General features: G+C 36.0%; 1 protein-coding gene across 1 annotated transcript in view; it reads left to right on the top strand.

Annotated features, from left to right (window-relative positions):
• Positions 1–13,998, top strand: part of ptpn4a (protein tyrosine phosphatase non-receptor type 4a) — a 50,522-nt gene that overhangs the window by 33,038 nt on the left and 3,486 nt on the right. Inside the window, exons 15-26 of the mRNA XM_055216384.2 lie at positions 569–730; positions 6,391–6,544; positions 6,802–6,885; positions 6,975–7,031; positions 8,800–8,956; positions 9,042–9,208; positions 11,369–11,459; positions 11,547–11,608; positions 11,723–11,869; positions 11,988–12,116; positions 13,112–13,260; positions 13,481–13,616. Of these exons, the coding sequence (XP_055072359.2) occupies positions 569–730; positions 6,391–6,544; positions 6,802–6,885; positions 6,975–7,031; positions 8,800–8,956; positions 9,042–9,208; positions 11,369–11,459; positions 11,547–11,608; positions 11,723–11,869; positions 11,988–12,116; positions 13,112–13,260; positions 13,481–13,616 (1,495 nt within the window). The remainder of the gene's footprint in view (positions 1–568; positions 731–6,390; positions 6,545–6,801; positions 6,886–6,974; positions 7,032–8,799; positions 8,957–9,041; positions 9,209–11,368; positions 11,460–11,546; positions 11,609–11,722; positions 11,870–11,987; positions 12,117–13,111; positions 13,261–13,480; positions 13,617–13,998) is intronic.

Here is a 13,998-nt window from a genome sequence, read left to right as displayed (position 1 = left end):
GTCTTTTGCTAGTTTCAACACGGCGGAATGATAATTTTCACGTTTAGCGCCAATTTGTTTAAATAGAAAAATACATTTGCGCCCAATTTTGCGCGCATGGGCGTTCTGGTCTGAAAATGAGGTGTGTTCAGGCGCATTGTTGGCGCGTTGCTATTTTGAGGAAACTAAAATAGACTACGCTATTGACCAACTAAAACCTGCTCTAAAGTCAATGGCGCAATATGTTTTTTGTTATTTTAAGAGCGCGTTAGTTATATGCGCCTATAAACGGGACGACAACGCGGGTTTGCTTATCACATACCTGGATGCGCAGCAGCACAAAAACGCTCTTAAATATGAAAAATTAAAGGATTAAAATGGAAAAGATTATTATTGAGTCTCTTGGAGCGCCGGGTTGAAACTAGCAACAAGAACTAGCAATTAGCAACACCTGCATCGCGCATTGTGCTGCATTGCGCTGGGTGTAGGATAGAGCCTTTAATCTTCAATTAATCCCCCATCAGAGATATTCTTATATAAAGCATAAAAAAGACAATGACTACAGCAGCTATAATTGCTCTGTCAACAGTAGGAACTGCTTGTATGTGCAAGAGGGTCCCCGGTTACGGCCCTCCTCCATGGGTCACCTGGTGGACCACATTATCCATACCTCACCCAGCCTTCCTGTGTTCTCCAATCACAAATCAGCCTTGTCTACGCAAGCCAATAGCATCAGTCTGGAGTCTACGCCGTAAGTACATCCTATTCCTGCAATAACTGCTTTGTTTAATGACGTGCCAAAATGTATAACTGATTAAGAAGTTTTGGTAGCACTTCTGCTACAGACATGATGCAGGTAAAATCAGGTGTGCTGTTCTCGATGCTCTACTCTTTAACTGTTGTTTAGGTAACCAGGACTACTTGTATCATGTAACCCTTCGTGGTTAATTAGTTCATGGATATTTCAAGCATTACTGCTCAGTTAAACATTATGTAATCTTGTTATTAATGACTTTTAGTGTGAGTGTTTAAGGGATCTACTTTGCCGAATGAATGAAATTCAGACATTATTATGTGAAGCAATGTAAATTTAATTTTAATCCCACAGTTCCTTAAGCAAAAAAGCACAGTTTCTTTCTATATATTTGTGCCTGGTTATTGTCCTGAAGGAGAATACCACTAAATTGTTTGAACAGAACATTGGTTTTCTTTTTCATTTTAATAGTGTGCTTTTCAAGTTTGATATTTTAACCACGGAGCAACTCTAGCTTATTGAAGCATTAAATCAGTTCAGTTTTAAAATGCCATTTGCAGAAGCCACATAGTATAGTGTAAAAAAAGTGCAAATGTGTTCCTCAAATGGTTTAAATGGTCTTTTATTGGGTGTTTGTTATGTCTGGCCATCCAATCGCCACCCTCTGTCTGCACCCCAAACCAGGCCCAAATGAAAACTAAACGCACGCTGCGCTGCTGTAAAACGTGTTTACCGCTTTTAGGGGTGGGCACAATGCTTGTATTTAATGGGTCTGTGGTAAATATGTCAAGGCCTTTTTGTTCTTGAATAGATGTGCGGTATACTTAAGATGTTTGCATGGCATGTGGTTGTTTCTGCTTTTGTTCGCTCAGCATGTTCAATGGAAAGGTATTGCTCCCTCCCCCTTTCCTTTGTATTAATCTTTAAGCTGTTGCAGAAGCATCCTGTTTATGATCAACACATTAACCCACATTAATGGGCTGTGTCACAAAAGATGCCATTGTTAGTCAGTGGCTATTCGTTTATATGAGTCATTTGATTGCCCCTATAAAGTCACAGAAATGCTTAAGATCATTTTGATCAAAAGATTAAGAATCGGCTTTTGTTTATTCACGTCTTTAACAGGGTACCTCGACTATGAAGACTTGTAAGCTTTAATACTTTAGGGGGTGGTTTCCCGGACAGTGATTTGGCTAGTCCTAGACTAAAATAAATGTAAGAGCTGTCCAAACTGAAAACAACTTGCACTGACATATCTTAAAATACATCACTGCCCTTTGTTTTGCTTCAAGTAATGTTTCAGTAAGGCATGTTTGTTAAAACTAGTTATATTTCCTAAATAAACTAAGGCCTAGTCCTGGCTTAAGCTAATCTCTGACCGGGAAACCTCCCCTATATTTGCCTTCTACTACTACAATTCCTTGATAGAAACACATTAAAGTAGGTATGATCACAAAATATTTAAAAACCCCAAAGCTCAAAATGTATCACATGACTAGAGCAGACATTTACATATATACCTGGATAGTAAAAATCCGTTGAGGATTGAGAAAGTTATTATATTTTTAATATTAGAAATCAGAGGAAAAGTTATATATGGATGTCAATGGAAGGTGTGTGACCGAAAATGTTGCTTATTCACATGTTTTTGCTTATAACTTTCTCATTTTATCAGATATTTGCATGAAATTTTAACAGAAGGTAGATATTTAGTTATTTTTTATATGAAATCATGAACATTTACTGTTTTAGTTGGAATGGGCCATTTAGTTAGAATTAGTTTGTCATATTATTTAGACTCAACCCATGTTTTTTTTAGAACGATGCCTGCAGTTCTGATGTTCTGACAGGATGTTCGTTACTACCAAATTTCCGTGATGTATTTGATACCTTCTCCTCCATAGGTTTCAATGAAATTTCGTCAATAACAAGATAAAAGATATACATTTTGTTACCCCTACTTTTCAGTTGTGCCCCTAGTTTAGCGGAAGCACACACTGTAAGCCCATACAGGTTGATTGAACCTAAAAAATTTATGGAAACTCGTTGCCCTAAAAAAGTTGATTTTGCCTGGTTGAAATAACAATTAATTTTAAGTTTAATGTACTTAATGTTTTAATTTCTTCCAATGCACTCTTAACCCAGATTAGATGACATTACTAGAAATGTGTGAGGAAACCTGTTGCATATAACTTTAGTTTTTATCACTTTATATTACTTTTGATGTTATAAATGGTATTATAACAAAAATTAATGACTGACTTTAAGTCAATCATTGAATAAACGTGATTCTCCACAGAAACACACAAAAAATGTGTTTTGACATACATTGTAAGTACAGTGGAGAGAAATACAATAAAATGTTTTTAACAGGGTTCATGTACGGAAACACTGATCACCTGAACGGTGACTTCACAAAATTATCATTTACAACAAAACAACATCAATTATATAAGAGCTTGAACTTATATGACATTTTATTAACAAATATTTGAATAGAGAAAGTTCTTATCAGTTTTTAATTTGTGAAAAAGCAAAAAATTATCTAAATAGTCAGGCGCAAAGGATTATGGGTATTCCTCACAACATGAACTAATAATTTTAAGTTCATTACTTGAATGTTTTAGTTTAATAGATTTTGTAAGGTTAACAGTTAAATCAACTAAACTTTTTAAGCTTTGGCTTAAAATATTAATGATTTTTCCTTGATTGTTTGAGTAAAGACAATTTCTGGGTTAACAGTGCACCGACCGGTTGGAAGTGACACAAATTTTCAAACAGTTGCTGTAAAGTTAAAACACCTCAGGACTGAAAGCTCAAAATATCATACGCTTCCAGTGGTTCTTCTTCACATATTTATTGTAGTATTTCGTAAAAGAAACACAACCATGCGGCGAGAACAAGACGGATGAAACCCAGAAATTCAAAGCGCGTGCCCGCGATGTCAGCCTTGCTAATTAAAGGAGGTGTATGTAGGTTTTTGATTGTAATAAATAAGAAAAATACTATAATATATTTGTACATATTTGTACACCATCTCCAATATTTAGAATTTAGACTGCGGTACCACGTTTAATCATTAGAAGTTAAATACAGCTCCTTTAAATTTGTTAATTACTTGAAAAAATCCCAACATACGCATACCTATCTTTATTTTGATCATCTTTTATTTGTATGTTTTTTTTGTTTATTTTTCATTATTTATGTTACTCTCCGGTTCATATTGAAACTGCTGAGCAAAAGACGTTCTTATATTATATATATATATTATATTATATTTTTAATGATATGCAGGTATCAAAACCACATACCGCCACCTACTGTCTGTTGCATTAATGACTATCATCTTCTGTTTTAAATATTTTTTTTAATTGAAGACTTGGTTACCATGTTAATCTCACTGTAGCGTTAATAGAACAGGTTTTGATTGTAACCATTTGACAGCATTTATTGTGATGTCAACAAAATGGCGGCCTCTAAAGGATTTTCTTATTCTTTTTTTTACTAAAGCTTTGACATTTTTACTGTTTTTAATTTCACATTTATATAACCAATCCCAGTTTTAATCTGTAACACCATACATGTGAAGAGTTTGGTTCCAAAACGCGATAAACGCCATTTAAAAAAATTTAGTTTCTGCCAAGATCAGTATTGTATCAGGTCAGTATTAAAAAGTTATTTCTTAATTTTATGCAAAATTCAATATCCACCGTGTTATTCTGTCATCTTCTCTTCCTTTTTTCCCAAAACACGATATACGGCAGTCCTCCTTCTCTGCAAAATGCAATAAATCCGCTCAACAAATTACAGCGCACCATTCCACGCATTGTAAACAAAAATGGTGGCACGTTGAATACACAAGGATTCCTAGTTTTCCTCATCTTGTACTTTGTGATCAACAAACAAAACAAAACAAAATAATACTTTGATGGCATTGCTAAACCTATGGTGGTTTTCCGTGGTGGGGAAGAAAGGTAAGCCATCAAAATCTAATAATTTACACGAGAGGCACTCGGAAGACGGAAAAATGTCGCCTGTTGCTTGTTCTTCCAACAGCATCAAGCTTCTGTCATGCTAACACATTGATTTATAGAATTTTAGAAAAAAACTGTCATGGATTTATTGCATTTTGTAAAAAAATAATCTTTTAAAGAATTTTTTATATTTTTATATCCTAAAGATGCTATGTGAAAGTTTGAAACAGAAAATAGTGGTTTTCATCTTGTCACTTTCTTGGTATAGAAAACATATTTTTTCCAAAATTAGTCAAAATGGATTTTTTGCGTTTTGGAATCAAACTCTTCATATGTACTCTTCATACTTTATTGTTGATGACCATACAAGAATAAAAACACATTTCTTGATAAAAGCAATGCTTATAGTATATTTACAAATGCAAAGCATCATATCTCTGTATATTTTTGTTAAATGTGTAAAATGTTAGTGTATTGTTGTATCATTCAGTGGAATTGAACACCCAAATTCACATTTCACAGAAATACACATAATTTAAGTAATGCATAACTATCTTTCTTTCATCCTAAACTGTTGACAAATACACATCTATGCTCTGTTTGTTTTTTCAAATAATGGCATAACCACCTGCTGCCTATCCTGAGAAGTCAGCAAAATTCTGCATGTTACTTGTAAACAAACAACAATCTGTTTGTTTTGTTGTTTAGAATGAAGAATCAAGACTTTCTATAAATATAACCTCTTTTTTCTGTTATCTTTTTACTGCTGCTTGCACGCTTTTGTATTTCAGCGTATGTTATTGTCTTCACTCTTTGGTGGCGGCTACAGCTGCAGTAGTGGTGTAAATAAAGAGACAATTCCTGCATGTGGCCTTTGACCTGCAGAGCCAGTCTGCACAGACGCGATGTGTTTAGTTTGGGTCACTTTATCACACCATGCTGGGGTGAGAACACAGCTAGAAATAGACACAAAAATTAAACAGGGTCACTGTTGAGCCACACATTCAAAAACACGTTTCTCATGCACGAACAACACGCAATCGGATGCTCGTAAGGCACTCAAGTGTCACAACTAAAACAAAATGCATTGCGTAATTGATTGGTTAACTGAATTGTGAAAGTTCTATATGTGTTTAGTTCAACCAAATATAACTGAAGTGTGCTACACCAGTTTGATGGATGGTTAAATTCCAGGAATACTGCAAAACATTTGGTGATGCATCATTAATTTTACGTAAGTGTGTAAAACTGGGATTTATTAAATGAATAGTTCTCCCAAAAATAATGAACTACACTGTCAGAAAAAGGTAAAAAAGTTACCACTGGGATGGTATTTTAAAAAAAAGTTTCCATTTAGGTACAGATATGTACATTTGAGGTACCAGTATGTTCCTCTAAGGTACCAATGTGTACTTTTTGAGGTACTAATATGCACTTTTTAGGTATAAAAGTGTACTTTATAAAAAGGTACTACCCCAGTGAAATTTTTTCTGAGAGTGTACTGTTATGAACTGTATGGTCATGTGGATAACTTATTCTTTTTATCAGTCCTTGGTTACTATATGCTTTCCAAAACATGATGCTAAATTGTCATTAACTAAATGTTGTTTTCTCTGGATTTTGTTAAAATTTCAGTCTAGGAACACACTTTCAAAGCTTTTTTGTCGTCTCTGAATGTATTAGGTCTCCGGAAGGTGTTGAAGGTCTGCCCCCCGCCCTCCCTCCAAAACAGTCTCGGAAGAACCTGAGCCAACATATACTGTCCCACTCACAACAGGACTTGGATAACCACATCAACGAAATGTATGATGTCCCCACAGCGACAGAAAAGACTACGGTAATACTACATCCACTGACTCACTAAGCCCAGTCTGTCTATGTGGCGGTTTATTGTTCCTCTTGACCGGTACTCATCATAGTCACTCCCTTGTATTGTACGTTGTTAATATGGTCGAACTTTCATGAAGTGATGTAACTTAGGTTTTCGTTTAAAACTAATTGAATTATGTTGGTGTGAACTAAAATGTAAGTTTAAAAAACATGCATAAAATATAACATGCAAATGTTTACTTTGTTTGTTTGCTGCATGTTTAGCCCAATGGAGTCATTCCACATGACAATCTTGTCCTGATCAAGATGAAACCAGATGAGAATGGAAGATTTGGGTTTAATGTGAAGGTAAAATGTTCAGTGTCTAAGACATTTTCTGTAATTTAATTGATGATGATTTTGTTGCCTCATCATGTCTCTGTCTCTGTCTCTTTCAGGGTGGCTTTGATCAAAAGATGCCTATTATTGTGTCTCGGGTAGCACCTGGAACACCGGTATGTTTAAATAGTTGTTCATTTTTGTAAATGTTGCAGTATTAACTTTTATAGAGCATCTGGGATGTAAGCGAACAGACTTTCTGAAAAGTGACCCCTAAAGGACCAAGAGTGAACTTTCTTAAAACTTCGCAAAATAATCTATTTAATATCTCCTGGTTTCGACCATACAGATGTTCAATACTTTAAAGGTGATATATTAAAAACAAAATGGCAGTGACAGTTCGTTTAGAAGTCCATGGTTATTAAAAGGACAGATAAATTAGTATTTACTATAGTAGACTGTTGTAAAATGTCTACATTCTATTATAGTGGTTGTAAACCTTTAAAGGATTAGTCAATTTTCTTAAAAAAATCAAAATAATTTACTCACCATCATGTCATCCAAAATGTTGATGTCTTTCTTTGTTCAGTCGAGAAGAAATTATGTTTTTTGAGGAAAACATTCCAGGTTTTTTCTTATTTTAATGGACTTTAATGGACCCCAACACTTAACAGTTTAATGCAGTTTCAAAGGACTAAAGGATCCCAAACGAGGCATAAGGGTCTTATCAAGCGAAACTATTGTCATTTTTGGCATGAAAAATTAAAAATGTGCACTTTTGGACCGCAACTTCTCTTCTTCCTCCGGCTGTGTGACACGCCAGCGCGACCTCACGTAATTGCGTAATGCCATGAAAAAGTCACGTGTTACATCTATGAAACGCACATTTGCGGACCATTTTAAACAATAAACTGACAAAGACATTAATTTGTATCATTCGACATACAACAACGTCAGACGGTCCTCTTTCTCCACACTGGTAAACACTGGGGCGTAGTTTCGAATACGTCATCCGTGACCTCTTGACGTGATGACGTATTACGTGAGGTCACGCTGGCGTGTCACAGGACCAGAGATAGACGAGAAGTTGTGGTTTAAAAGTGCATATTTTTTATTTTTCTTGACAAAAATGAGTATGACAATCGTTTTTCTAGATAAGACCCTTATGCGTTGCTTGGGATCGTTTTAGAGTCATTTGAATCTGCAATTTTAAACTGTTAAGTATTGAGGTCCATTAAAGTCCATTAAAATGAGAAAAATCCTGGAATGTTTTCCTTTAAAAAACATAATTTCTTCTCAACTGAACAAAGAAAGGCATCAACATTTTGGATGACATGGTGGTGAGTAAATTACCTGGATTTTTTAAAGAAAATGGACTAATCCTTAAAGCATAGAAATATTAAAGTATACTTCAGTATTTACTGCAGTTTATCAAGTCACAATAGTTAATACTACACAATACTATTGACAAATCAAAATTATTATAATATACTACTGTATATTTTTATTTCAGTTTACTATATTCTCAATTATATTACAATATTTTTTTCTATTTGATTAAAAGTAAATGTTTGGTTTTTTTTTAAATATGTTTATCTGAACTTTTAGAAAAAGGTACATAAGGTACACAAAATGTCACTTGGGCGGTACCTTTTCAAAAAGTACACTTTTGTACCTAAAAGGTACCTCTAAGGTACATGCTTATTAGATGTACATCCTAGTACCTGAATGGTGCATATTAATGTACATCCTAGTACCTGAATGGTACATATTAGGACCATTTTAAAATGTACCGCCCCAATGACAAAAAGATTTAACTTTTGTAACTTTTTTCTGAGAATGCACCTATGTGCCAACATCTTGGCATGATATCATTTGATTTCAGTGAAGTCTAGTTTGTTGCAAGTCTGCTGGCCAATTTCAAATTCTGTGTCCCTCCTCTAGGCTGATTTGTGTGTGCCCCGTCTCAATGAAGGCGATCAGGTTGTGCTCATCAATGGTAGAGATATTTCAGAGCACACGCATGATCAGGTTGTCATGTTTATCAAAGCCAGCTGTGAGAGCCAACTAGGGGAACTTATTCTGTTGGTGCGGCCCAATGGTAAGCACTGGCTCTGTGTTTTGATCAGATCTTTGATACATTAGCATTTACTGTACCTCCTTCAACTTATAATCTCTCTATGCAGCTATCTATGATGTCGTCGAGGAGAAATTGGAGTCTGAGCCTGATTTTCAGTATATCCCAGAGAAATCTCCCACAAACCCATCTCAGCTGGACCAGGATGCTTGGAGAGACTCCATGCTGCAGCTAAAGGAGGGTCTTCACAGTGGTACTATATTGGCCCATTTTGATGTGAGTCAAGAGTTCACATGATATATAGGTTTAGTATTTAGATTTTCACAATCAACAGTTTTACACCATGAGTTGATGACCATTTTAGAGCCCAAATTTTGGATAGTCTTCTGAAGTAAGAAATGGTGGACCTGTTGGATTTTAGGATTTTAAAAGAATCCTTTAGTTGTGTGAAAGAATTACATTTACTTTTGCCAATTTTGTATGTTTTGATATTGTGGACTTTTTAATTTAAAACCTGTAAAAGAAGCTATTGCTTATCTAAACGCATTGTAACATGCTGTGAAATTCAATTTAATCGGGATGTCATTCAGGATGTGGTCATATCTGCAAGAACTTTTTATTACTTCCTGCCATTCATCAGTTAGACCTATTGTCTTCCTGTTATTGTGTGTGTGTGCATATGGTGAGCAATGTGTGCACTGGTACTGGTGCTTTACGTTATATGGGTGATTCTCACGAAAACTTGGTTTTAAAAATGTCAAGCATGAAAATGTAAAAATTGCTTAAATTTCCTTTTTTTCCCACCAGACATTGAAAAACAAAGTCTGGAGTAAATGGGAACATTAATTTAAAAACTTTTACTTTTACATTTAACACTTTTTGTAACATCATTTAAAAAATTAGTCCTAAAAAATCTCATTACCGCAAAACATCAACACTGACATATTTTCAAAATGACACGACAAACCTGAAAGAACATAATTTGGAGATTCTGCACATGCATTTAAAATCAAAGTATTATGCTTCTATTAATTAAATTAACATTTAATAAGCATCTGTTGCGGTAATGATAATCAAAATGTCGTGTAAGCATTCTGACAAGACAATATTTCAAATTAACTGTAAAAAAATGATCTTACCTGGTAGCCATCTTGAAGTAACTGGTCCATGTGCTTGGTCACTCAAAATCAAACTTTATTAAAATTCTGTATGTGTGCTTAAACTGTTCTCAAAAAGTGTTGCGGAGGATGAGAACATCAGGCACAGACACATCATTTTCCTAATTTTTCTTAATTATTATTATACATGAATATTCAGTAAATATTTTTTCTGTCATCTAAAGTAGTCTAGCAAAACATCCATTTATTTTTTTTCTTAATATTTTTGTGTTAATTTGATTAAATTACAACATAACGCATGTTCAAACACAGCTGGACACATTGCGGTAATGAGAATTTCAGCAGTTAGATCAAATTTCCAATTATAAATTCTTATGTTGAAATCACACATTGTGCAAGGTAGAACACAGTATTGTGTTAATTCGGATGCTTTTTAATGTTACTATATTACACATTTTAAAGCTAAAATCATTAGTGCCGTGGTGTTTCAATGGTTTCGTGAGAATCACCCATATATGCGTAAATGTGTAATAAATGCTTTTCTGTCATGCATAAATATCCAATCCTTGCCTTATTAACTGTTAAATGAGATATGATGGACATTTTTGCTTATTTTGTATTTATATGGCCATGCAAGCATGCAAGGGACACTCCACTTTTTTTTCCTCCGGGTCTGGCGTTAGCATAGCTTAGCACAATCCATGGAATCTGATTAGACCATTAGCAATATTTTTAAGGACTTTGCTGCCGTAACGTGGTTGCAGGAGTCGCAATGATATTACGCACTGCCTGAAAAAAAGTCCCCTGCATTGAAAGTTACTAAGGGGACTATTTTCGGGCAGTGCGTAATATCATTGCGCCTCCTGCAGCCATGTTACTGCAGCAAAGTCCTTGATTATTACGCCAGAATGAGAGTATAGTTCCTAGCCATATCTGCCTAGAAAATTGCAACTTTTAATTTTAGTCTTTGTACACAATGTAACTACAGAGAGTCAAGTTTTAAATATTGAAACTCTTTGGTTATTTTTTTTAGGCGCGATGCTAATGGTCTAATCAGATTCAATGAATTATGCTAAGCTATGCTTAAAGTGGTACCGCCAGACCCAGAGATCGATTGAATGGACTCCAAAACACCAAAAATCAAATGCTCAACTCCAGGGGAGCTGGAAAATTATCATATTTTCAAAAAAAAGTGCAGTGTCCTTTTAATGAGTAAAACAGAAGTCCTAAGTAATGCATAGAATTGCTCATGTTAAGTTTTAACACAGTTCTGATTGGTTGTTATACAAGCTTTTAAATGTTTGTTTTTATTTTAAAGCAAATGTACCGGAAAAGGCCTGGGATGACAATGTCATGTGCCAAATTACCTCAGAATATTTCCAAAAACCGCTACCGAGACATCTCACCCTGTGAGTATCACTGCGTGACATTCCTGTGTGTTCATAACCGGTGGAAGTGATGAAAGCCAAATGAGTGCGTGTTTGTTTTCTTATCAGATGATGCAACTCGAGTCATCCTGCAAGGCACAGATGACTATATCAATGCAAATTACATCAATGTGAGTGGCTCATAATTGCTTGGTTATCTCGCACACAAACCCAGACTTTCAAAGGAAGGCCGACTTTGATTTATTGCCTCTCAGCATGTTGTTCTGCTATTTGAATATTTGCAGATGGAAATCCCTGCCTCCAGTCTTATAAACCGCTATATAGCCTGCCAGGGCCCACTGCCCAACACTTGCCCTGATTTCTGGCAGATGACGTGGGAGCAGGGCTCCTCTATGGTGGTCATGCTTACCACTCAGGTCGAGCGAGGACGTGTATGTGCAACTCCTGATCTTTGAAATTATAGCTCATACAGTGCTTTGATTTTACCAAGGATAGATTGTGCCATATCTTATTTTAAAACACTTTCTACTAATGCTGTTTTTACTGCAGGTGAAGTGCCATCAATACTGGCCGAACCCCTCAGGTAGCGCTACATATGGAGGCTTTCAGGTTTCCTGCCAAATGGAGGAGGGAAACTCAGCTTTCTTGGTTAGAGATATGATTCTTACTCACATAGAGGTAAGTGTATATGAGATTTCAGCATTAACTACTGTGTGATAGGTTGGACTCTTGTTGCTTTCTTACATTTACTGCTTGTTGCTCATTTTAATTTGCAATTCATTTTAAACAAGTTCGGTATTTTACACTTAAAGCCCTGTTTTTAGATTGTTTGTGATGAAGTGGAGCGGTTTTGACTGAAATTTGGACATATGGACAATTTTGGGTGTTTGTTCTACCACCTCCCACCTCTGCGGTGGCTGCGTGGGTGCACTGGAACAGTCCTTCCTAGAATGCATTGAACTTTTGTTTACAAAGACGTGAAACTCACCGAGTGGTCAGGGGTGTTCACTGATATGCTCACACAAAAATCGCTGCAAAAGATGCTTTCCAACAGGTGTTTTACCATTCGTTGTAAACTTGTGGACCTTTTTTTTCAAACGTCTCACACCCGTATTTTCTTCCGTTGAGAGCTTGAATTATAGACACTCCAGCTCAGGTGGTGGCGATAATCTGCCTTTGCCAATTGCAAGAATACAAACAAAGTTCCCGGCGCGGAGTAATACCGTACCTCACAGCACATCTAATACAAGTCAATGGAGTTGGACAAAAACTACGATAAAACCTGTTGGAATGCGTCTTTTGCAGCGATTCCTGCGTGAGCACATCAGTGAACACCCCCGACCACTCGGTGAGTTTCATGTCTTTGTAAACGAAAGTTTAATGCATTTTAAGGAAGGATTGTTCCCGTGCACCTATACACCCATTATAGAGGTGGGAGGTGATAGAACAAACATCCGAAAATTCTCGGGCCAGCATCATATTCCAAATTTCAGTCAAAACCGTTCTATTTCATCATAAATAATCTGAAAACAGGGCTTTAAGTGTAAAATACCGAACTTGTCCTTTAAACTATGTTGCAGCTGCTTCTTTGACCCCAGGACTACATTTACATTGATCTTTTGTCATAATGTGGTATATCTTTTTTGTGTTTTTGCTGTTCTGTGTGCTGGTAGAGTGGGGAGGACAGGGAGTTGACCCAGATCCAGTACCTGGCTTGGCCTGATCACGGTGTACCAGACGACTCAACGGATTTCCTGGATTTTGTGGCTCTCGTCCGAAGTAAACGAGCTGGAAAGGATGAGCCTGTTGTGGTCCACTGCAGGTAAATTATAAGCTTTGGTCCCTTTTCATATAATTTTAAATTTTGCCTTTATTTTTTACAGGACAATCGCTCACATGTCAGCTTTGATAAGCTTTGGTCTTTTTATTATGACGTGATTATAAATACAATACATAATGAAGTATCTAAGTGTAGTTGTGTGAGATTTTTTGGGATATGAAATGCAGAGGAAATTACAGTTTAACTCTCCTTATTTTTCCAGTGCTGGGATAGGCCGGACAGGAGTTCTTATCACCATGGAGACGGCAATGTGTCTGATGGAGTGTGGTCAGCCTGTATATCCACTGGACATCGTCAGAACCATGAGGGATCAAAGGGCCATGATGATTCAGACACCTGTAGGTCCCTATTTGTTCTCCTCATATATGATAAGTATTGCATAGCCTTTCAGGCAGCCAGTCCTAATAAATACACTTATTTTATCTGACAATATAAATGTAATTAAATACTTAAAAATTACAACAATGCGAGTGGTTTTCAACTAATCTTAAGTAGCCCCCATTAACCAGCAGTGGCCGCTTGCATAAACATAGCCGCTTACTTAAGACTAACTATCAGTAGGTCTGGGCTAAATCAGTCCTACTTTTGGATTCAAATTAGACCAATTTACTTTTTAATGTGATTGATTTAAATATGTTATGACCAGTCTTGAAAAAAGTTAAAGGTGCAGTGTGTAGATTTTAGCAGCATCTAGTGGTGAGGTTGGGTATTGCACCCCTC

The sequence above is a fragment of the Misgurnus anguillicaudatus genome, chromosome 17 (genome assembly GCF_027580225.2).
Source record: "Misgurnus anguillicaudatus chromosome 17, ASM2758022v2, whole genome shotgun sequence".
Taxonomy (NCBI): domain Eukaryota; kingdom Metazoa; phylum Chordata; class Actinopteri; order Cypriniformes; family Cobitidae; genus Misgurnus; species Misgurnus anguillicaudatus.
The sequence above is the reverse complement of the archived record's forward strand: the minus strand, read 5'-3'. Positions and strand labels throughout refer to the sequence as shown.